The sequence below is a fragment of the Mya arenaria genome, chromosome 11, assembly GCF_026914265.1.
Source record: "Mya arenaria isolate MELC-2E11 chromosome 11, ASM2691426v1".
Taxonomy (NCBI): domain Eukaryota; kingdom Metazoa; phylum Mollusca; class Bivalvia; order Myida; family Myidae; genus Mya; species Mya arenaria.
In genome coordinates, this window is record NC_069132.1 from 4,628,974 (window position 1) to 4,654,960 (window position 25,987).

A 25,987-nucleotide genomic window follows, 5' to 3' on the forward strand; every position below is an offset into this window, starting at 1 on the left:
GTTTACTCATTTTTTTGCAAAATCTAGAATTGCAACTCCTATCATTTCTAAAGGAAGAGACACATTAAACTTAAAGCACCTAAACTGTACTTTCAAATAATTACATCAAAAACATTTGTCATGATGCACATCAACTATTACTGTCAATAAATTTATCGATCATATGACTGAATCTAGAACACAAAACTCGTATGATGAGTTCAATAAAGCTTAGCTAACTGCAGCTCAATTATAAACACTTGGTAATCAAAGTTGCCAGATTGCTTTCATGGAATATAAACTGTTGGTACAGAAAGAGCAATATTTGAATGCACTTCAGTTAAAAAGCAATATTACAAGGGGTTAATGTGGAAACTGTATGTGCGCCGGATTTTTCATTTTGGCAAATGCGATTTTCAGTTGATAGGGTAAATTGAATGCTGATAAACCATATTCACACTTGTCCAACCTAGGTTTTGACCAGAGATGACCCATATTCACACAAATCCTAAATATCATGCTGAGAAATATTCTGACTGAGTAGATTAGAAAAAACACTTGTTTAATTTATGAAAGGAATAATAAACTAGGTAGATTGCTTTTTTGAAATAGCTCTCGTCTCCCCCATTGTGTGGGTGTAGGTTTATGGACATGATATTTGTACTTTTAGACTGGAGATGAACAAACGTAAGGGTCACCTACTGGTCATGACCAACCTGCATACCAAGTATGAAGTTCCTGGGTTGAAACTTTCTTTAATTATTGAGCGGAAAGAAGTTTGACGTACAGACTGGTGACCAACAAATTGTGTTTACTGTTATAAGTCTCCTTGACCTTTGACCTACTGGCCTGATAATCAATAGGGGTTATCTAGTAGTCTTGACCAAGTGGGATTCAAAGTATGAACATCCTGGGTGCAAGCGTTTAGTTATTGAACAATTTTTTTTTTTCACCTCGGGGTAACTGCAACCTATACCACGACCTTGATCTTTTGACGTACTGATTCCAAAAATAATAGAGGTCATCAACTAGTCATGTGCAACTAGCATACCGATACCAAGTATAAAGTTCCTGGGTGCAAGTGATCTTAAAGGCCTAGTTTAAGGAATATTTGGCATGATAATCCCCTGCTCTGCATCTCCTGCAAATTGCACTGGTGTCACAGTAGGGGCCAATTTCCTGTGTATGTGTGTATTGGCTCAGGGCCATTAAGGGTCCATTTTTATAACAAAACATCCAAAACTGCACAGCAGGATACTCAGATTAGAGATCTGATCAGACAATTAGGCAGTAAGATTAAGATCAATTAACAGAGGTTGTGTACAAATACACGTTGTTTTTTTGTTGTTTTTTGGGGGGATCACTTATAGAAGGCTTAAACTAGGCCTTTTAAATTGTTATTGGAAACTGTTTTCACCTCAAGGTCACCTTGACCATTTGACCTACTGATCCCAAAATCATAAAATCAAGATCATAAACAAGTAATGACCCACTTGCATACTAATTATTAAGGTCATGGGTGCAAGTTTTTCAGCTTTAGATCACTACCAAAATATTGTTTATCACCCAAAGGTCACAGCGACCTGGACCCACTGATCACAAAATCAAAAGGAGTCATGTACTGGTCATGACCAACTAGTATACAAAGTATGAAGTTCCTGGACCTAAAGGATTTTCAATTATTAGGAGGAAACCATTTTTTTACCTCAAGGTCACTCGGACCTCGACCTTTAATCTACTGATCTCAAAATCGATAGGTGTCATCTACTGGTCATGACCAACCTGCATACCAAGTATGAAGTTCCTTGGCCCAAGCGTTCTTTATTGAGTGGACACGAAGTGTGACATGTGATCGACTGACGGACGGACAGAGCTAAAACAATATGTCTCCCCTTTTCATAGGGGAAGACATAACTGTAATTTCTGTATAATACTAATAGTGACCTAGCTTTTGACTAAAGATGACCATGTTCACACTGGTCTTAAATATAAAGCAATCGTTGTAAAATAAATATGTTTAAATTATGATGACCGAGTTTCATGAAGGTTGGTTCAACACTGCCTAATTTACGTGCGCAATTTTTTTCTTGATTTTACCTGGTGACCTAGTTTTTGACCAGAGATGACCCATATTTACACTGGTTCTTTATAGCGTGCTGTGAAATATTTCTGGAAGATCGGGTTAACACTAATGAATTTGCGAAAAGAATATGAAATTTTAGCATAAATTTTCTCGATGTTTGACCTAGTGACTGATTTTTTATACCAGAGATGACCAATATTGTAACTGGTCTAAAATACCATGCAAATAAATATTCCAACCAAGTTTAATGAAGATCAGTTAAAACTGTTGTATTTGTGACTCAGAAAAAAACTACAATAAGTTGTAGTATTTGTAACGCAGAAAACCTAAAGCAAAATGTTAACTTCACTGAAATGCTGCCTGCCCTCTTGTTATGGCCAATCCACAGTATAATGCCGATTTTTTTTCAAAATAAATACAGCTAGTAAGCACTCCAGTAGCTGTCTTTTTGTAATTTAGGTTTCAATTAGTGTGCATCTTTTTGAAACTTTAGCAATAATATTGAACCATTTTATTTGGATATATTTGACCAGTTAGTGGTAATTTTTGCCATTGGTTGACAATTAATTGACTACTGAGGCCAGTTTATCTTATAGACGTTTTATTCAGGTCAGCTTACAAGTTAATACTAAAAGTGAAGTAAATACAACAAATAACAAGTGGTAATAAATGACAACCAAGACCATGCTTTATTCAGCCCAAGTTTTTATTCCCTTTCATCTCCTGTCCATGAGCAGTCAGGTATTTGCAGTAATATCTGCACAACCAGGTTTCCATGACAACAACAGTAAATTCAGTTGCTATGGCAACAGAAAATACAGATCGAAATGAATGATTTAATGTGATGATTACAGATTTTCTTCCACTTATGAGTGGAAATTGTAATGGCTAGCCATCCCATGTTCAACAGTTTTCGAAAATTTTGTCAGTCACCTGCCCCTCATGTTCCATTTTAGAGCACTTAGCAGACTTTACAAGTCGTTAAAACAGAGAATGACTTGGATAAATATTGATAATGGTATGTAATAAATATATATAATATATGTTTACATGACAAGCACAGAATACGGCACATGGATCTAGAGTTGTCTGTTAGGAGAGAGGAGGTCTGACATGACGGAATGGCTAGCCATTTTACAGAGATGTATTAACAAATGTGATGTCCATTACTTAACAAACATAGCACATTACTGAAAGACCTTGTAACTTGTTTTGTGCAAAAATGGTTCTCTTTAAAAGGAAAGGACAGTCAATGAGAAAAAAAATGTGAGGAAAAACTACCTACATTAATGGTGACCTTGAACCCTGAAAGTCAGATCCAAGGTCACATGTGATTTGTTACGAATGATTTTGTTTTCTATGCAAAAATTGGAGAAGTATCACAGTCTTATAAATAAATAAATAAATAGATAATAACAAATGTGAACCTCCAATGATTCTCTAAGTAAAAACTACCTGTGTATTTGATGAGGAATGTTATTTGGCACAAACCAACGGTATTAACAGATGATGTCCCACCACTCACTATCACGTATTTAGCCTCTGCTTAACAGTGTTATGTCTACTCCCTGTCTTCAGACTAAATATTTCTCTGAACATGGTTGAAAAATGTGCATTTGCAGTATACAAAAGAAATTCTTATCATATTGATTAAACATTTTAAGTATGTGATTTCAAGCACATACATCTGCTGATGTTGGGTGCAAGCTCTGTCTGCCAGTCATAACAGGATTAACTTAAAAAAAAAATCAATGACACGATAGTTTGTGGTGGGGAAAACAACAAATGAATAAATGATCGCCTCTTTCTATCACATTTGTTAAATAATAAGCAGGGTATTTAATGATATAAGCCCCAAATTTTAAGTGCACTGTCACAGTCAAGCGCCTCTTTAGCCAGTCATGCAGGGAAAGGCTAACATGACTGGTTCTCGGCCCTTAACGCGCAGCTGTCTGGTACCCAGCAATAGTGACCAGTTCAAACAGTCGAAACGTGTCTCTTTTAAGTAACTGTCTACTTTGCAATAATTGTACCATTGGTATTGTCTTCTGACCCCGATATAAACATACACTATGCTCAACTGCCAACTTTAAAGGATAAAAGTGCGCTGATTTTTGTTCAAAGTGTTACACTTGACCCTTTAAAATACTGGTACTAAAAATACATCCTGCAATGAAAAGCCAAAAGGAAACAAAACAATGCACAAATTGTTACTTAAACAACACACTGTTTGAGTGGCATTAACGAAACACGTGAAGTATGATCCTCAGATCTATATATATAGTAACAACATGATGTCATGGAGATATAAATGCAAATACCACATACACAAGTCCACCAAAACCAGCCTCTCTCTCTCTATCACACTAAAACGTGAGAATATGTGTGACATCAGGCCAACTCATACCCACACAACAGTCATTTAAAATATTATACACATCATCCAGTTTCCATTTATGGTTGCCTGGATTTTACAAATTTCTAGCCAATGATGTAGTCATATTGCTAGTTTACTTGAAACCTTTATATGGAATTTATTGGATATCCCGGTGATATTATATAACTTTTGCTCCTTTTTTTTGTCTTGAAAAAATCCAATAGCGTTATTTGTGGGTATGGGTTTGCCTGATAAACAGATCTGAGGTATAAATGTACATAAATGGTCATCATTACTGATATAGGGATGTTGCACCAATATTCTTATGCAGGACTTTCTCACAAATCATAGCAAACACATAGTAAACAAGTCTGATTAAAAAAGTTAAGCATAAGAAAGTTGGTTGTATTATACGATAGGGTACTATGTATGAGAAACACAGACTGGATTAAACACTTCTACATGAATATATGAAGACTATTTTGATACTATTTCAATAACAAACCATGCATTGTCTTAAAAAACGAATCTCGATAAATGACTCGACATAGTAGTGAATCTATGAGAGAATCAAGAGACGAGTAGCGAATATTTGACACATGACAACGAACATTTCCTAGTTTTGTTAACGATGGTGTGATTCGTCCATTCGCAGCCATAACTGGCAAGGATAGAAATCGAGGTATGACATTTTAAACCAAGCTGCCATTATTCATGAATAATGCAAGAAATTAATCAAACTGGATCGTAGTTAAAATATGTTTACACAAATAGTATTCTTGTCTACATAGTCATAAAGATAAGTTGAAAAATGTCCCAAAAGTTTAAGCAACATTTGATTTGAATTGTATTTTACTGAAAACTATCACATTCTCAGTATATAAATGTTGGATGTTGAAAATGTTCAATACTGTATGTATGTATGATTACATATGTCTCGATACATGTTTATGAAGTTAACAGACAGGAAAATAACATTATCTAAATGTACATATAGTAACTTTCCTGCCTGAGGTCTCAAAACAATTTGACAAAAGTATTAACAAATAAGGTTGAGTAACTATTATACACTTAAATATTATAATATATTAGCTAAATCTGTATTAAACATGAAACATTGCCTGGCCGATTAAAGTAATCACAATGCTTTATAACAAAATAACAAAATAATCCCTGTACTAGTAATGACGCAGTTATGTACCCTTTTATACCACCAATCACACATAGTTATTGTCCTGTGTACTAAGACATGGGGTGGGGTAAATCCAGCTTCAAAATGTCATTAAAACTATTCTGCTTCGTTTTTCTTCATTGACAACTTATTTTCACTAGCATTGTTTGTGTTATTTATCCTTAACCAGTGACCTTATTATAAGAAACATTCCTTCATTTTGTTTGAACTGAAATATAGGATTCTTAAATGGTTTACAATAATTATGCTATTAATAAAATCACGAAATTACAAATATTATCCTACCTATGGCTTACTTTTGTCTGTTTGCATAGAGAACCATAGTAAGTATTTTGTGAAAATTAAAATGTTATAAAATTTATGATGATTTTTCAATGTATCTGGAATGATTTAAAAAAAAAATGTTTAAATAAAAAGACAATTTTAAATTTCTACCTAAAACCTATGGCACAACCACTAAGTGATCATATACCCTAAAAGTTGCACCAAAATACTAGAAAAATGGCTATCACTTCAAGAATGAACCACGTGGCGATATTTACAGTAATGTTCTCATGATCTCATAAAACAAGGAGTATAAACCAGTTAAAATTGATAAAACTTGAAAGTACAGTAAAAACTGCCACATTGATGCAAAACATTATGTACAAGGTGAAGTTCATTTTAACACTGTATGCAAGCTTATGGTGATTATACTCAATATATCACAGCATATAAAATACATGAATAACTTGTGGGGGCAAATTTCAAATGTCAATGTGGCATTTTCTATTGTGACGACAGCAGAATAAATATCTGTAACTGAAACAATGTCCTTGATAAGGCAAATCTAGTAATGAGTGTATGGTACCCCACCCCTAGCATGTCTCGCATTTACTCAGGTGAAGCCCGAAGCCCCGAGGCTTCAGGCCGAGCCCATGTAGGCTGACTTATGAGACTGAAAGACCGTGTAGCTGGTGATGAAGGACTCATGTGTTGACTGCAGACAACCACCCACCCCGCCAAACACAGCCATGTCCTCTGCCATACCTGCCTTTTGTGTATATGTAACAGGAACTTTATTAAGTTTGTAATAAATCAGAGCAAGTGCCAACTGTGCGACTACAATTGCAATGTAAACATAGTCCACAATGTATTTAGATAAAATTTCTTTCTTATTTCTACATTGAAATACAACTTTTGTAATAACAATAACACCTATTCAATCTCAATTTATCATCTGTCTTAGACTATATAGATGATTTTAAAAAAACAACAAAACTTTTGTGATAAATAATAATGCCCATGTAAAACAAAACAATGCAGTGTTTAACTGAGGAAATACTGTTTAATACTTTTTTTAAACACTTCTGCAATTAGTTATGACAGTAGGAAATGGCTGGTGCTGGCGAAGTGGCGCAAGTTGCTTCCCTTTCACTGGCATAAAACTGAGTAATGAACAACAATAGCAATGAAAAATAAATGATCAACTATTAAACACGAGGGCTGAAAAAATGAATTTTAATAGTTTTTAGATATAACACCTAGCCATAGCAGTCTTGTATAGCAGACAAAGCTTCAGATTACAAAAACAAACAATAATCATGTAAATTACGCCAATCTAAAGAAGTTATGCTTAAATGCAATATATTTGATGTCACTGTTGACGTAGCTAGTGTATTGATATATTGTATCTATGATATTTTAGAAAATATCTGTTTTAAAAAAACCAACCCATCCAGTATTGTAAGTCACGGAGTGTAAAATTGTCTTTGTGGCTATAGTAATTTAACTATAAATTTAAACAGAAAAGGAACACTTAGTTCCTTATTGATTGACATGTGTAAACACTGTTCATCTCATATAAGATTACTTGACAAAACTTTACAAGTTTAATGTCCGCTAAACTAAACTGCCATGGCAATTGTAAAATGATCTATTACAACAAAGTGGAAAACAAAAAAGGCTAAAGACTTCCCAGAACTTCAATCGTAAACTATCACTGTTTAAAAAGTCTCATCACGACTCAATTCTATAATAAGCATGCTCTAAATCATAAACACGCACAATTAAAAAGGAAACAAAAGACTAAGTTCGTAGAAAGATATATGTGTATTGACCTGAATGTCAAACTCAGGCTGGCTCAAACTAACAAAGATAACACAGGAGAATAGAGCAAGAATATTTCAACAGAGACTTGGAACTGACTGCAATATATAGTGAACATCAGCTACCCGTGTAATGAAGTTCCACAAACGGTAAACAAAGAACAATTCTTACAGTCAGCCCACATGAACATTTTCAACAATGCCATGGTTTAAGACATGTGCGTGTACTGTTATTGTTAACTGTATAGAGTCGTTAATTGCATTAAGTTACATGAAATTAATACTTAAGAATCTTAGTAGCTCATTTTCAGAAGTTTATGAAGTTGATTATGACAATTTGTCCACTTAAATGTATGATTGATAATGATTTATGGTGAATACTTTAATTGGAAATATTTTATAGCATGTTTTAATAATCATTATATGATTGCTATTGATCTTATAAAATAATCGTTATCAGCAATTGTGTATACTATGTTTAGAATATGTCTATAACATAAGCAAGTATATTATTCAACAATCAAATCACTAATTAGACAAAACAAGTACTTTGTACGCCATCCCGAGGCAATATTAAATAAATGTAATATAAACTACACTCACACACAGTATTGTGATTAAATACAGTAACATTAGCTTAGTAACAAAGAATTTAAATAAGAATTAACAATTTGACTAAACATTATACATTAACAAATTATCATAATTTCCCAATTCAAAGATATATAATATATATTATATAATACAATATCTATACTTAGAATGATTTTCTACAAAGAACATAACACCTCTAACTATATAATGCATACACAATTTCATCTCTGCGGAAAAAATCATCTTTTTTTTAAAGTGGAGAAAAAAACCAACTTATATCCACAACAGTAATAAATAAAACATTTATCTTCAACAAAAAAGTGCTTACTTAATATGCAAGATAAAATGCTAGACTATAATAAAAGTAATAATAAAACCAGTTACTAGCGGAAGACCACTGGTAACTGTAACCCATGTTTCACAGGTTTTTACATATTTACAAAAAAATAACAACAGCCTCCATACCTATTGAATTAAAATGGAACATTCCATGATAATGGACCACTCCTGTGTGATGATAGCAATGCTCTGTAATGGTTTAAGTACACGTGTTCTACATATGCCAAAAGGAGATCTGTACCTATATTCCTATGTATATACAAATACACAATAACCGCAACTCCACTTAAATAGTGATACATTGATAGATAAAAGTCCGCTATTCAGACTGAAGCATGCGTGTGAATCAAGACACAAATCAAAAGGGCATGCAGTTGATAAATATTCTAGCTTCACGATATATCTCATGATGATGGCAAACAATTTCTGTAACAATAGTATACTTAACACGTCAATAAAATGTCTGTGACGAATCTATCGTCAAAATGTGCACTACACTACGCCACAGTAACAGAAACAAGAGTAAAACACGATGAGAAAGTTCAATGTTTGTTAAAATGGTTGGTTTTTTTAAAACAGTTGTAAATAAAGCCTAATATTTAGCCAGTGTTAACGGGCGGAGGTTTGCGCCTGGCGAGCCCTCTTGACTTCCTCTTGCTGTATGCGTTGCTGAATCAGGTACTGTGCTTTTGTGATGTTGTTCGGCGTTCCTGTAATTGTAACGATTCGATTCCGAGTGCCTGGCATGTAGACACCCTTCTTCGAGATCTGTATATTGGTTTGAGTATACTGCTGTAATTCCACTATTCCTTTCCCTCCTGGACCTAAAATCGCACCAACTATACTCTCCGGAACTTCTAAATCTTGTTTGGCTGTAGCCGATTTGTCCTCAGTTGGACTATACATGCCAGTCCCTAAACCAAACGAGTTTTGGTTGATGTTAATGCTAGGTGGCCTCTCCCCTCCAGGAGTGAAGCCCTGGGAACCAGGGTAGGCTGGTGTGGCCGTGTAGGACTCGTTTAACATGGGACTTCCCCCATATCTCTCCTGTTGCACGTTCGGGGAGTTACTGCCAAACAGACTAGAGTTGGCGGCAGTGGAGCCCGAACTTCCCAGTCCTGATGACCCACTTCCCACAGGTCCAAACAGGCTACCTGACGACGTTGGAGTACTCATCATGTAGCCCTGTTGGGGGTTTTGGGAGGGTGTGCCTGCTGCGGTCGTGATCATGCCCTGAGGCTGAGGACCCTGCATGCTCATCTGAGCCTGCTGTACATTCTGCTGCGTACCCATAATTCCTAATATTCCATAATTTGCTAAAGTGCTCATTGCTGAACTAATTTCCTCCGTAGCCTGGTCCGAATATCCGCTATTTCTCAGAGTCATTCTCAAACTGTCTAAAGCTCCAGGAGTCATTCCACCGCCAGCTAACAAGTTTCCTATATTGAAATTAGCTAAACCACCGCCCATATTTGCGCCTCCTAGAGCGTTTGGATTAAATCCAAATCCAAAAGTAGCACCACCAGCAAAACTGTTATTTCCCACGCCCGACATTTCCTGTTGTTGGTTCTGCATGAAGTTTGTGTTGGCGAATGGGGAGCCGGTGGGATTTGCACTAGCCACTGGCCCTGTGTAGTCTGCATAGCTTATATTGGGACAACTACCGCTCTGTGGGTCCTCTACGATCTTTTGTAATATCAAGTCTACAGCTTTTTTGTTGTTTTCCATGTCACCTGAAATATACAGAAAAGAAACACTTTTAAAATGACTATAAATTGTAAATTAAAAGTTAACAAAACAAATGAACACTATAGAATTAGCATAACAGGGCTACATTATGGGTTGATGCCAATTCAAAAATTTCAATACTAAGGCATTATTTTGTTTAATTTATTTGATTTCAATAATCAAATAAAAAAATTTTTTATTATTTTGTGTACAGATGAAAAAAATATTAGCCTTTGAAAATGCTTTTTTCAATTGACAGCAACGTGGCAACAAATTCCCCAGCTAAAATATTGCAAATATTTTTGTACACAAATGGTCAGCTTTATGTTTTGATCTTTAAAGTCAAATGAGTTTAACATATTAATGCATAAATATAAAATGCCCCTTTAAATGTACACCTTTTTCTTTGTTACGCATCACTACTGGCGAATCAACAGCAACCATTTAAACCATGGCAGAATGTGACATAAACCACATATGCGGATGTTTCTTGTTGTTATCTTACAATCTATTATGAACACATGTATATACTAATCTTGGCCAAAAAGCTGTCTACACATCTAAATTATGTTTCACGGCCAGTGCAGGAGACTCCCATGATCATGTTGTTGAAATGTAGACTAAGTTTAATACTTTATACTTCTACTCCATTATGAAGACAGCTTAAAGGTGATATAAATCATGCCAGTGTCTCCTGTGAAGGAAACAATAAGAGGGAGAAACATTTGCCACCAGACTAATGCAATGTCCAAATTTATACTAATTCATTTCAGCTGTTTGTGACAAAAGACAGCTTTAAGAATCCCTCCTGATTCTGTTGCCTGGGAGATGTCTATTATGAAAGGCCATGAGAAAGTATCTATTAGGGGATCAAGCCTCTTGGTTAAGAGACAGACAACAAAGCCACTCTTCCACCTCAACCTCATTTACGGTCTGAATGTAGAGGACATATACTTCCAACAAGAGCAGAGCAAGCAGATGCCAAGGATCTGTTGTTTTATTTTTCAAGTCATATAGGGTCATAACTTCACCAGAGACCACCATTACAGCCATGTGTTATGGGCATGTAAACACAAGAGCTTTTAATCACTCGCAACATGTAAACTAACTTTGATGTGAACATCTTGAACGGTCTTCTCAGTGGCCAAGTTATGGCAAAGGTTAAAAATAAAGCACGTCTACTGCAACAACACTATAGAGATACCTCAACTTTTTGAATAAAGAAGGTTATAAAGCTACTATGGCACACACCTGCAACTGTGATACATCTTTCGGGAAGGTTTGTTTCTTTTGACTTCTGTGAGATTTGAACGTAGGCACCGCTTTCTTCCTTGATCTGTTTGATGAAGTTACCCCCCTTGCCAATGATCATCCCTGCGGTGCTGTTCGGCACAAGAATCTTCACCTGAAAGACACGCCTTTGTTAGAATTACAGCTTCAACAGTGATTGTCACAGTATTAATGCCTACATTAGTACATAGATTGCTAATGAATTTAATTACTTCTGATAATAGTGTTTTTATATATATATATATATATATATATAGCTTATGAAAGTTCAAGCATTATTTAGAAATATTGTCTACTTAAATCATGATGAAAGGAAAGGCTATAATGTCCCAATATTTTGTTTTACACAAGTGTATAATGTGCCCAATGATGTTTGAATGGTGAATATGAGGGTGATAATGATGAATGTGGGTGGATGGGGTGAACATGATTTGCACTTGGTCAATATTGCTTATTATGAGAACAATAAAAACATAAAGAAATAAAGCCTGTTTTTCCACTAAGGTTAACTACAAATGTGCGAAGCGGATATGTTGCCTGCTGGGAGTATCCATCATTCACAAACCATATTTAGTAATAATGTTTTATGCACCATAGAAATTAAATATTTTCATATAGAGTGAAAATCTTTTTATAACATAGGCAAAAACATTGTTCAAATTGCATCTAGTCCTCGCATATTTCGAGAAAAGCATGGAAAAAAACCCTGCTTGATCAACCAATATTATCAAGAGCCAAAACTCCGGAGATGATAATGCTCACTGGCTGATTATTGAACACAGTTCAGAAGAGTTTATAATCCGATCTGACTGATGATCAAACTAAGTTGGGATATAATACCAATAAACATTGTAGCCAAGTTTGATAGAGACGTGTTCAAGCTAGAATGCAGACAAAGTGAATTTGGTCAAATTTTAGCAATTTAAGGGCCTGAACTCAGGGGTTAAAATTGGGATGAACTCAGGTCAGATATTATGCTGTTAAACGTTGTGACCAAGTTTGGTCAAGATAACAAATTCAAAAGTTATAAAGCAGACATAAAAGAGAGACGCTGCGGATGCCACTGCGCAAAATGATCCCCATGTCTGCCATGCTAGGCTGGCTACATGATGTACAAAATACAAGTAAGCGTACTGCATTTACTATTATATTATTATAAAAGCATATGTGTTAATAAAGTGCCGTGTGCACCTTATCTCTCAATTACCTTCAAAAAAGCATGATCAGTAGCTAATTTGTATGAAAGGTTTGCATTTATCTCATGTTATGAACCATATGTGAGGCAGAGTTGGATGAACCTTGGTGGAATGCCTGTAATATGCCAGACACACTTGATGTATATGTTGCCCTTGAATATCCTGTTTTCAATACTCATCCCTCACAAGTCTGTTTTGTTCACCTCTGATTTTTTTATTTCATTGTAATGTTATAGTTTAGCTAAAGTCAAGGTGAACTTTCAGTCAAATAAGGGAGAAGTTTGACATTTTTTGGAGACTTCTTCTCCCCAGTTTCCATCTACATGATGAGTGAAAGGCTGATACTGATTACAAGTAATATGATTGTGTATGTGCAACAATTACAATACAGGCAATGAAACAAATGCTAAGTATATAAATGTATTCCTTGTAGAATAAAGAAAACTGAAGGAAATCCAAGCTGTTGTTGGAGGATTGTCAATAATGGTTTAATCATATGACATGGTAGACAGTGTTCTAGTGATTCACAGTGAAATACTGGAATCCCCACAACATTATGTAAATCTCCTGTCTCTCAGACAAAATGACCTTTTAGTTTAGTTCAAGTGACATTTCAACAATCTCTTAAAATATTCTCTATTCTACTTTCCAACACTAAGCTTCTGCGTTTCAGTGATAAAACATCAAGCAAAACTAGCAACACTTATTCCACAGTAAATTGTATGATGGACTACAAATACTTTATTTTCCCCAAGGTAAATGCATCACTGCCAAAATGTTTTTTTTGTATGACATCATCTAACAATCTATAGATACATGTGACTCTCTTGCAGTTACTAGTTTTCTCTGATGTAAGCTTCAACACCCTAATATAAATTGGGATGAAATGATCATGAATGAAATGAAATGATATTAAAATGGTTTTAATTGTTGCTATTTAAGTTTCACATCACGCCAAAGGTCTAAAAGGAAATACTGGTATTTGGGAAGTAAAAAAAACATGTTTCTATGGAAACTTGTTTGAAACAAAAAAACTTTTCAAGGAAATTCAAGATATGGATAGTTTAAATTAAATTTCAGCTCTAAAATTAACTTCAAACCGGTCCTTATGACGCACACAAATCAGAGAAGAGTACACGGAAACTGATTGTTGCCTTGTGGGCACCAATTACTGTAAGCAGAAACTTAGTGCTTGACAATGGAGATGAAAGGATGAAAACAATGACTTACATTGACCACAGTTACCTGTCTGTGCCTCTCGAAATTATTTTTTGACACCTCTGGTTTTGGATTGGGGTCAGGCTTTTCTCGAATTTTTTCCATGATAAAGTTGTGGACCTTTCTGACGGAATCAGCGGCCCCCATGATAAGGCAAACACGTTCTGTTGTTCCTGGAAGAGACAATACAATACATTTTATAACCGACTACCTTAGAGGGAGATTATATTAAAGGCTTTCTACATTTATAATATAAATTATAATCCCACAATACTGCATCATTTTTATTACCAAAATATATTTGCTGTTAGATCAATTTGTTTCATGTAGTTTCTATCAATGATACAATGGACGGGAAAGTTGGGTGTGGTGAAAAAGTGTTCAGTTGCCTTAAATAATTGTCCTTGACATTGCCAGAAGCCCTTGTTAGAAGTAAAAACTGGAAGTCCCAACAACTCTACATTTGTTAAGCTAGCATTTCATATATGCTTTCCGGTGATCTATAGATACTTATCAGTGAAATAAGAATGATATTTCACTGTTTGAAACAATGAAATTACAATGTCATGTACAATTAACTGTTGAAGGCATAAAATATTAAAAACACGAGCTGTCACAAAGAAAGAGCGCTCAAACATTTTCCCCATTTTGACCAGAATTTCTAAGTTGAATTATAAAAGGCCATAACTTACATAACAAGCAAGATAATTATCTGACTAGATTAGTTAAGTAGGTTGAATGCTTGGGAGTCACTGTGTAAAGTTTTAATGCAATACATCAAGTAGTTGCTGAGATTTTGACATATGCACATACAAAACACTAACCAGAATTTTTTTAAGTGGAATAATAATTGGCCATAATTTGCATTACAAGCACGATAATTATCTGACTTGATTAGCTAAATAGGTTGGACGGTTGGGAGCCCTTGTATAATTTTTCAATGCAATCAATCAAGTAGTTGCTGACATATTGACTTGTGCACGCTAACTTGCTGAACCTAAACCAGAAATCTAAGTCGACTAATCAAGGTCCATCATTTGTATTAGATGCAAAGTAGAGTTATCTAACTTGGTAAATAGGTTGGATGGTTGGGAACTATTGTATAACATCTTAATGAATATATCAAGTAGTTGCTGATATATTAATTTATGTGTGCTTAAATGCAAAACCATAACCCGAATTTCTTATCCAGAATTTTTAAGTTCAATATTAAAGGGCCAGAATTTGCATAAAATGCAAGGTAAAGTTATATAACTTATTTAAATATATAGTTTGATGGATGGGCACATGTGTCTATGGTTTCAATTCAACAGTATTTCCTGAGATATTAACTTAAAGGTGCTTCCCTGCAAAACCTTTACCATTGTTTGATGCCAACTCAGTTGTGAGAAGTAAAGCTCCCATATTTATTGAATAGTCAAGCTTATAATTGTTAGGTCTGTGTAAGGCTAAGATTGCAATATTTTTCACCTTGTAACACCAAAAGTACCAGTTTCACTGTGACAATGCCACCCAAGAAATATAGCTTTTGGTGTTCATCTAGAGATATAAATAACGATCTTAGACTGAAACAAACAATTATCCTCCGTGTAATAAAAGTGATGATCTGACCATGAGCCTACATGGTTTGCTTTCCTTCATAATAGTGCACAGTGTGACATATATCAAGGACAAACAAGGACAAGTCTGTTAACTGTCACGTTAGCAACAATAGAATAGGCAACCTCCAGGCGAGGTGCCATCTCTCTTCAGAAAATAATCCCAGAAAAAAATGGTGATTTACTGTCATGGGAAGATTGTAAGACAAAGCAGTTAGATTTTTTTTTGCAACGTTCCAATATAAATCCATTGTGTCAATATTTTTTTCTTTCTTTTAAATTTCAGTAAAGACTGTCTGTTTAATCAGAAAGTACATCCTTTTCATGATTATTAAAGATCAAGATAAGAGAAATCAGCAAACACAGGAGATGTCTTATGATATATTCCGCATCTTGAGTGGAAGTGTGTGTGATAGGCATCCAATCAATACATCAGGCCTGAAACTTCCCGACCACTGACAGCACACATCCACTATAGAAGGTGATGACAGAAAACCACTACACATGTTGAAGAATGAATGCAAAAAGGTTGTATGTTACTTTAAATAAAGAAGTAGATAAGAAGTTTTTGCTGTCACCCATTGATATATCTACAAAAATTCTTATCAAGCTCTAGTTACGATGGTCTGAAGTATTCTTGATTCCTTCAAATAAATATTCTCAATTCCATTTAATATTGAGTAATTGCTGTACCAAAGTTCTAATAGCATTCAAACAACTGTGGTCTTTATGTAAAAGTTTTCTTTTCTAACAGGCAGTTAAAATGATGCTTTATTTATATCAACAGATTATATAAAAATCAGTCACAGGGGAAAGGTATAGATCTTTACTTGATGAAGGTAGTAGCCCTGCAAGTATCTGTTTTTCTCAGTTACGTCAAGATAATTATTGTAGCCTCAGTTATGTGACTGGGTACACATGTGCCAATGTCATTGTTAACCAGATTGCCAAGTTTCATATCAATATCTAAGCGTTCATGTCAAGTTTCTTGGATATCTTGTAATACTTTGCTAAGAGGCAGCCGGACAATATAAAGTTTATTTAGAGTACTCAATTCAATTTTTGACCTCTTAAGTGTGCCCTTGACCTTTGTGGTACTGACCTTGGTCTTGTGCATGACACACCATCTCATCATGGTAAACCTTCATGGAAAGATTTTGAAAATCCTATAATTCATGGTCAAGATACAGCCTAGGCAAGGATCAGTCCAGATGGACATTCTTACACAGTCACTTACGCAGCATTACAGAACCACCAGCTATGTCCAGTTCACAGCAAGTGTGCTCGACAAATACCATCTAAATAAAGGCAATAACAATTCTTCCAAAAAAAATACTGACATTCAGGCTATGACAATTCTTCAAAACGCATATGAGCCTAAAAGGTTTTATCAACTTGCATCATGTTCAATATTCTGTAATAAGGGAATGAATAAAAGTGACACTCAATAACCATGGAGATTTCATCATCAAGGATAAATAAGTGGAAAAGAGTTGCTTGATTGTTGTTTCTGCTATTATTTCCCTAACAGTTATTACTACACAGGAATTAATACTGAACAGCTAAATAACAAAGATCAAGTTTTTGTTTTAATTTCCAGCCGAAAAGGTTAATTTTTACAAAATGAATGACAATACTTCATAAGTTCAGGCAAGGATATAATAAGCAAGGAGAGAACAGGAAGCTAGGTCACCACAGTCTTCCTTGTCATTAACAGGAGCTGGTCACTTTTTATTATCAAGCACGTTTGACCTCATAAATTTATTGGCAAAACTTTCATATAGGGCCATTATCTGTCACAACTAAATATGGAAAACTAATAAAAATCCTAATTAAATTAAAAGGTTTGTTTAGTTTAATGCAACTGCAATCTTTCAAATTAAAATGCCTCCAAGACATAAAATGATCCAAGTTTATAGAAGCTGTGTGAAAAGCTGGTAATTAAATGTTTCCCCACAAGCAATGTCAACGGAGTATTGGCTGCATGAATCACTTTAATTACCTACTTACAGTCAAATAATTATGAAAATTTTCGAAACAGCATATTGCTAGATTATTTTGAACTCTTAATTGGTTATGTTCCAATCAAAATGAAATCACTACAAATTTCATAAAAGTAAATTATAATTTTCATTTTTTACCGTACTGATTAAAAAGTAATATGCAGTTGTGACTCAGTGAATTTATTCCTAACTACAATTAATGTAATGTATTAAATTTGCATTTCATTAAAATGTAGATCTGAATACATTCACTTCGAGTTTTAAAATTATCATATCAGCGGAAAAATTCCGTACGTAAAAATAATGTTTCTTTTATGCTTTATGGTGAAATCTCATGTTATTTTCACTGCCATTATTTTCTCTACAGTAAAAATATCAATTCCATATTTCACTGTAATTATTAATTTTGGTTTCTGTGTTGCTTTATAAAAAAAGATTGTTTCTCACCGTATTTTACAGTTAGCGCCAATTAAATTGACATTATTTCTCAAATTTTGGCATAAAAGAAACAAAACATTTGTTGAACTTTGGTGTAAGATCCAATTAATATCACTTCTGATCACAGAAAATTACATTTTTAATGTGGTTTCACCACTCATGAAAAATATTGCCTCCTGAGATCATTCCGTGATATAAATCCTGATCTTACACCAAATTTTAACAAATATCCTCTATATGTTACCTGGCCTCTGTGGATTACCTGGGTAGAAATCATTGGCCTTGGACATTTTGACTCGAGCGCCTGCTTCTTTTTGTACATGCGCAATCGTCTCGCCCCCCTTGCCGATAATAGCCCCTGCCGCAATGCTGGGTACCAGGATCTTGAGGTGAACATTGTCTGCACCTGAAAAAAATAAATAGCAATAGGTAATGCAACAAATATGTATAAAATTCATTTTCCTTATCATTCTCATGTCACTTTATGAGCACATTCAAGCACAATGTTGAAAATATGACACTTAAATGTGTGAATGGCTCCATCAAAGTTATGAATTGTATTACTGGCAATGTAGCAATTGTTGAATCCAAAACTCCTGAAAAGAAAATCTTAAATGATTCATGAACACACTTTCCGAAAAGTGTAGACAGAATATTATATAGCGAAAAGTGTAGACAGAATGATATACAGCCAGTAGGTAATCAGACTCTCCTCATGCAATATTCTGAGATAGATATGTGTGTATAAATTGCCTAGTAATCAGCTTATTATTTTGACATCATACTGATAATGATGTGTCAGCATTTTTATATGACCTAGACAGGAGTAAAAATCATCCCCAAGTGATACATTCATTATACACAGAGGTCAGAAAATAATACACACCACTTGGCGCATCATTTTTAAGCTATGATGAGGGACATGTTAGGATTTAAATAACAAGGCAATTAGCAGAACCATTGTATGCTCCCTGAAGGCAATATTTAAGTACACATTCAGCTGTCGTAAATTGAGTGACATACATTTTAGGCCAATGCAAACTTTCATTTTACATTACACATTGCATTTTAAAGAAAATAAACTCTTATCAAGATATACAAACATTCAGATACAATCATACATGTATCTTTCCATACAAACACTTCAACATAACCATACATGTATCTTTCCATACAATTACTTAAACACAATCATACATGTATCTTTCCATACAAACACTTCAACACAATCATACATGTATCTTTCCATACCAACACTTAAACACAATCATACATGTATCTTTCCATACAAACACTTAAACACAATCATTCATGTATCTTTCCATACAAACACTTCAACACAATCATTCATGTATTGTTCAATACAAACACTTCAACACAATCATTCATGTATCGTTCCATTACAAACACTTCAACACAATCATACATGTATCGTTCCATTACGAACACTTCAACACAATCATACATGTATCGTTCCATTACAAACACTTCAACACAACCATACATGTATCGTTCCATTACAAACACTTCAACACAATCATACATGTGTCGTTCCATTACAAACACTTCAACACAATCATACATGTATTGTTCCATTACGAACACTTAAACACAATCATACATGTATCGTTCCATTACAAACACTTCAACACAATCATACATGTATCGTTCCATTACAAACACTTCAACACAATCATACATGTATCGTTCAATACAAACACTTCAACACAGTCATACATGTATCGTTCCATTACAAACACTTCAACACAATCATACATGTATCGTTCCATTACAAACACTTCAACACAATCATACATGTATCGTTCCATTACAAACACTTCAACACAACCATATATGTATCTTTCCATTCAATTACTTAAACACAATCATACATGTATCATTCCATTACAAACATTTCCACACAATCATACATGTATCTTTCCATTACAAACACTTCAACACAATCATACATGTATCTTTCCATTACGAACACTTCAACACAATCATACATGTATATTTCCATTACAAACACTTCAACACAATCATACATGTATCGTTCCATCACAAACACTTCAACACAATCATACATGTATCGTTCCATTACAAACACTTCAACACAATCATACATGTATCGTTCCATTACAAACACTTCAACACAATCATACATGTATCTTTCCATTACGAAGACTTCAACACAATCATACATGTATATTTCCATTACAAACACTTCAACACAATCATACATGTATCGTTCCATTACAAACACTTCAACACAATCATACATGTATCTTTCCATTACAAACACTTCAACACAATCATACATGTATCTTTCCATTACGAAGACTTCAACACAATCATACATGTATATTTCCATTACAAACACTTCAACACAATCATACATGTATCGTTCCATTACAAACACTTCAACACAATCATACATGTATTGTTACATTACAAACACTTCAACACAATCATACATGTATCTTTCCGAATAAACACTAAGACACAATCATAAATGTATATTTCCATATAGAAAATGACTTATGAAAGCTAGACTGATGAAGATGAGGAAAGGCTTAACTTGGAAACTGTTGTCTGCTGCATGGGCTCATCCCTGTAGTTGTCAATGTAATAATGTATTAAAGAGGTATGGTTATATGGACTAATATAAACTACACATTGACCATCTGTTGTATCAAAATAATTTATTTTTTCCTTTATTGATTAAGTCCTGTGGTAAAACACCCTCCTCGGTCTCCCCATCAATCAACTTGTGCCATAAAAGCAGTGAACACATGGTATCTGGTTACGGCCATATTTACAAGAAACCATTGATTAAAGGAGGGATCTAGTAGCAACTATTAATTAAGGGATGGAACAAGTGACTTCCAATTAAGGAGATAGAAATTCCTGCCAGATGAACAGAGTGTTATGGTTTATGTCACTACACCCTAGAACCTACTGTAAGTGTTCTTGACCTGTAGGGAGGTCATGAAGACCAGTTCACAGAGATAAAGTTAACATTTAGGTGATGGTATATATCTCAGACCTAAGATCTGCTGATGGGTTTACTGTTTTTGCTTGTCTTAAATTATAACAGAGACCAAAATAACCTATAACATTCCATCTTGGCATCTTGCACTGTTGTTATATATAACTCAAGTGAAGACAGTTACCATAGTGCATGTGAAAGGTTAAAAACTTCCTTGAAAGCACTGAGACAGATTCTTAATTCGACCAAATCTATGGAACCATCATATACCCATTTTTTATATTTTTTGGTCAGATTAATTATCAAAGAAAGACAAAACTGAACTTTACTTTCAGTAATTTAATGGAAGCCACAACTATACAGTTGATATAACATCAATATTTTCTTTCAAGCAATTGAATAACTATAGCAACCCGAGAAAGAAAAACAAAGTGTTTAAAACAGACAAAATCGAAGAGACTGCGGCATGCAGGTTCTCTGTTGAACCTAAGTGTGGCTCATATATTCTATTGAAGCATGTGAGAGGTATGTACAAATGATAGTAAAACATACCAAATGCCTTGATAAGCCTTCACCTTATTTTAAGACACACAGGTATGCCTATTACACCTGGCTGTATCCTGGTGGTGCAATAATATAATCATGCAGATTATAAATGTGTTACATGTGTTTAGTCCAATTTTTACAACACTACAGAACCCTGGAAACAAGTGATTTTCTTAAATCACAAACAGTGTTGAGGAGAGGATGATAATGGTCAAATATTTGCATAACACTGATAGTAAAATGTATTATATTCTGTACTACCAACTGTTTTTTTAATGCTTATGAATGTAACTGTACTCAATTTGATTTCATTTTAATATCAAGCAGACGTACAATGTGAGAGTATGTTTAAATCACCTAGGGCAACCAACAATGTCCTTCATGGCGAACTCTTAGTGCAAATAGAAATTTTAAAACTGAGAAGTATGGTTGAATTCACATTGAATAAACATCGCCTTAAAGATATATAACTTTTAAGAGGTGGCCATTTAAAGTAAGTGGGGTTTAACCACACGGCAGACAGACTGCCAATTGTGTGGGGGCAAAACTACAGCTAATCATGTTCTATAATGTGTAACCGACTTGTTATGCCATTGGAATAGAACCACTCAAATTACAGATACAATTTAAAAGACTATCAGTCGATAGAACATCTGACAATCATAACGTATATCTGACTTATTCAATACCATATCGGGCAAAAATCAGTTGTATGTGTAATTTATGTTTAAATAATTGGCGAACCATGCATAGAGTTGCATCATCAGCAAAAACTTTTAACTGTCAAAATATAAATGATGATTTAGTCTAGTTTATAGAGAAGGCATGCTAGGCTGAATATTTTTATCAAAACTTGGTCCATGATTTGTTGTTGCAACACAAATACAACAAAATCGCTGCAAGCAAAAGTTTAGCCTGGTCTTCTTGTTGATTTTTTGTTTGAAAAGGGTGAATAATTGGACAATTATTAAACTTCCAATTTCCTTTCAATATCTTGAACAGTGTTTGAATTATGGTCAAGGTTAAAGTTTTTGCACTATGGCAGTAACGACAACAGCACCAAGGCTATGACAATACCTAGATATTTTTCCTTCAAAAATGTGCCATCATTTTGTTATGCAGATCTTTCATATAAACAAATCTGTGTTTGGTGGGAATGGTGCCCAAATGACTTGAATTTATGCACAACATTTGTCAGAATGCATTTTACATGACAAAAATATATATTGGATGAAGTCTTAGAACTGTATCTATAGCAATATGAATCATTTACAAGAATGTCGACATTTCCTGTCATGGGACAACCAATCCAGGCTAAAGTCCATTAAAGCCTTGAAGACACCAAGTCAGCAGAATTAACGAGTAGCCAAACATGAACCCTAGCCCAGTAGAATAGCACTGTACAAAAGGAAATAGAAATAGGATTGAACAAACCATTTACCAATCAATATGCTGTATTTAGTGGGAGCTATTATGATTACATTATAATCAATACAGCCATGTATGGATTTGGCACCAAATATTGTAAATGCTTACATGTTGTATTATAATGAGTTTAGAAGTTTCAACTACAGAACTATGAGTGACTGTTCTGATCTTAAAAGATAAATCAGGATGCTGGTTTGAATATTAAAATAGAAACAAGAAAACTCCTGAAGATCAATAATGATTGCAAGGAATCCCTAAAATCTGTTTCCGACATATCTATGAATCATCAGGCTGCAACTAAAAATGTACACACAAGTGGCTGTCAGAGTGTTTCTGGAATCTGGAATAAGAGTTTAAGAACAATCTTTCCAGTAGAGTTCAAATTGATGAACTCATTAGAAAGCCCTTTCAGTTTGTCAAACAAGTACAATGTTTATCTGACATTGTGATAATAGATTCAAGATCAGGAATGTATATAACGGCTGAGCTAGGTAAAACAAAATTGATCTGCACGGCTGAGCTAGGTAAAACAAAATTGATCTGCACCGTCAGCAATATCCCTGATGTTTTAACTTTCACAATGGCTTGCCTTAATCATGTATGATGAAATATCAGCTTTCTTAAACGAGTAGCAAGTATAGACAGTATTACTGAGGACAGTTTTGTCCGTCTGTGAGTGTTAAACATATTAATGAGGATGAAGATTTGGCTGATGTTTTTATCAATGTTTAGCTTTTTGAACAAAAAACTACCAGTTCTTAAGTCATTTTTACCAAGGTGTGTATATGCAGCACCCATGAAAATACAAGCTCTTGAATCAATAGGTAGTTGAAATGTGTGTATATATGAATGTAAGGCAGCTAGGTAAGTGCTGCCAGGTGCCCCTGTTCTTATTCCCTCATTTATGCCCTTGTCACCCAGTCAGTTTTCTTTATACATAACTGGCCATTAATAACATGCCAATAAAAACTGCAAATAGCTCAAGTATTGCAGTCGATCCTCAAGTCGGAAACAATGCTCACTGTTATCAACACTTACAATGACATTAGTGTATGATAGAACAGCGGTCAACTAAGATTGGGGTCTGACCGAGCATCTGTGTACATGTTATTGCTCATTAAACATGATGGAAAGGAAAACCATGCCCACTCCAGTTTTCTGTGTGATGTATGACGTCCATAACAGGCAGAACATGGGCCTGCTAAAGTGTGTAACCCTTGCAGCCGTCCCAGGGTAGGGCCAATTATCCAGACAGGTCTGTCAGTCCCTGTGGATCTATAAGCAAGAAACATCCAATACAGGATCATCTGATCAGTCCATCTGTCCATCACATTGCTCCCATTCCTGTCTTTTTTTAGTTTTGATCAAATATGACCAAATCAGTTCGTGTTCATGTTCAATGTATACCCAACAATTAATCAATACTATAAGTCATATCACAGAGCATGCACAGTTTCTTCAATGTCAAATAGTAGCAGAATATTACTTATGAATATTAAAAACTTCATGTTAGATCAAAGTAGGATTTGAACTTCAGAAAAAATGAAAAGCGACAGAACCTTTCAATGTAGGACATCTGTCCCACTGTGATCAGCAGTCCTCCACAGTTAATGGATCACCCCTTAAGATGGCCGGAACAGACACAAACTTTACCTTGACATTCACCAAAGTTATGTTAATATACAAAATTTCTATGTTATATTTCTTGCTTCCTTACAATACCCATCCTTAATCTCTTTCATAGCTATTAACTACAAAGTATATCATTATAATTGTCTATCAAAAAGTCACTACAGCATTAGCAACATTTCTAGCAGTGTTACAACTTGTCTTTGCAGGAGGACCTCAAAGCTTATTGAAAATGAATATTAAACATCAGCTAATACCCAAACCTTGATTAATAACATCCAAACAATTATGTAGATTAATAAGAAGTTGTTGCACTGAGCACAATCACGCAGTTTCAATGTATCAATACCTGCATATCTTATTTCAATATTACTTTATAAATGAATAGCCACTTTTTCATTTTAATATTGATGCTATCATGACACTATTCCTTCGAAGAAAAATGACTGATGATAAATTTTTAGCATAGTTTTCAAAAGGACAGGGTGCTGCAGAAGAAGGACAGGGTGCTGCAGAAGGACTGGGTGCTGCAGAAGGACTGGGTGCTGCATAAGGACTGGGTGCTGCAAAAGGACTGGGTGCTGCCAAAGGACTGGATGCTGCAGAAGGACTGGGTGCTGCAGAAGGACTGGGTGCTGCAAAAGGACTGGGTGCTGCAAAAGGACTGGGTGCTGCAAAAGGACAGGGTGCTGCAAAAGAACTGGGTGCTGCAGAAGGACTGGGTGCTGCAAAAGGACTTGATGCTGCAAAAGGACTGGATGCTGCAAAAGGACTGGGTGCTGCAAAAGGACTGGGTGCTGCAGAAGGACTGGGTGCTGCAAAAGGACAGGGTGCTGCAAAAGGACTGGGTGCTGCAAAAGGACTGGGTGCTGCAAAAGGACTGGGTGCTGCAAAAGGACTGGATGCTGCAAAAGGACTGGGTGCTGCAGAAGGACTGGGTGCTGCAAAAGGACAGGGTGCTGCAAAAGGACTGGGTGCTGCAAAAGGACTGGGTGCTGCAAAAGGACTGGGTGCTGCAGAAGAAGGACTGGGTGCTAAGGGAGAAAAGGTCACATTGTATCAGGATAGAAGACTTTTAAACATAAGAAATTGTGATAAATTGAAGTAATATTACTTTTAAAATCCCAAATATGTTTAGGTACTTATAATAATATAAGTTTTAATCAAAACAAGAGTCGGCACAGTATGTGAAGAACACCTACGAATGTGACATTGAACAAGATCAGTACATGAAAAAGTTAAAGCCTAGACCAACTATACTCTATGTCCT

General features: G+C 34.9%; 1 protein-coding gene across 7 annotated transcripts in view; it reads right to left on the minus strand.

Moving 5' to 3' along the window:
- Positions 1-2,749: 2,749 nt before the first annotated feature.
- LOC128207339 (RNA-binding protein Nova-1-like) overlaps positions 2,750-25,987 on the minus strand; it is a 33,590-nt gene continuing 10,352 nt past the window's right edge. For 4 of the 7 annotated variants that reach the window (XM_052910197.1, XM_052910192.1, XM_052910195.1 and 1 more), the window contains exons 3-6: positions 18,367-18,528; positions 14,096-14,256; positions 11,631-11,784; positions 2,750-10,384 (exon numbers count right to left, since the gene is read on the minus strand). In XM_052910197.1, the coding sequence (XP_052766157.1) occupies positions 9,261-10,384; positions 11,631-11,784; positions 14,096-14,256; positions 18,367-18,528 (1,601 nt within the window). In that variant the 3' untranslated portion in view covers positions 2,750-9,260. The remainder of the gene's footprint in view (positions 10,385-11,630; positions 11,785-14,095; positions 14,257-18,366; positions 18,529-25,987) is intronic. The other 3 variants (XM_052910196.1, XM_052910194.1, XM_052910193.1) reach the window with 3 other exon arrangements.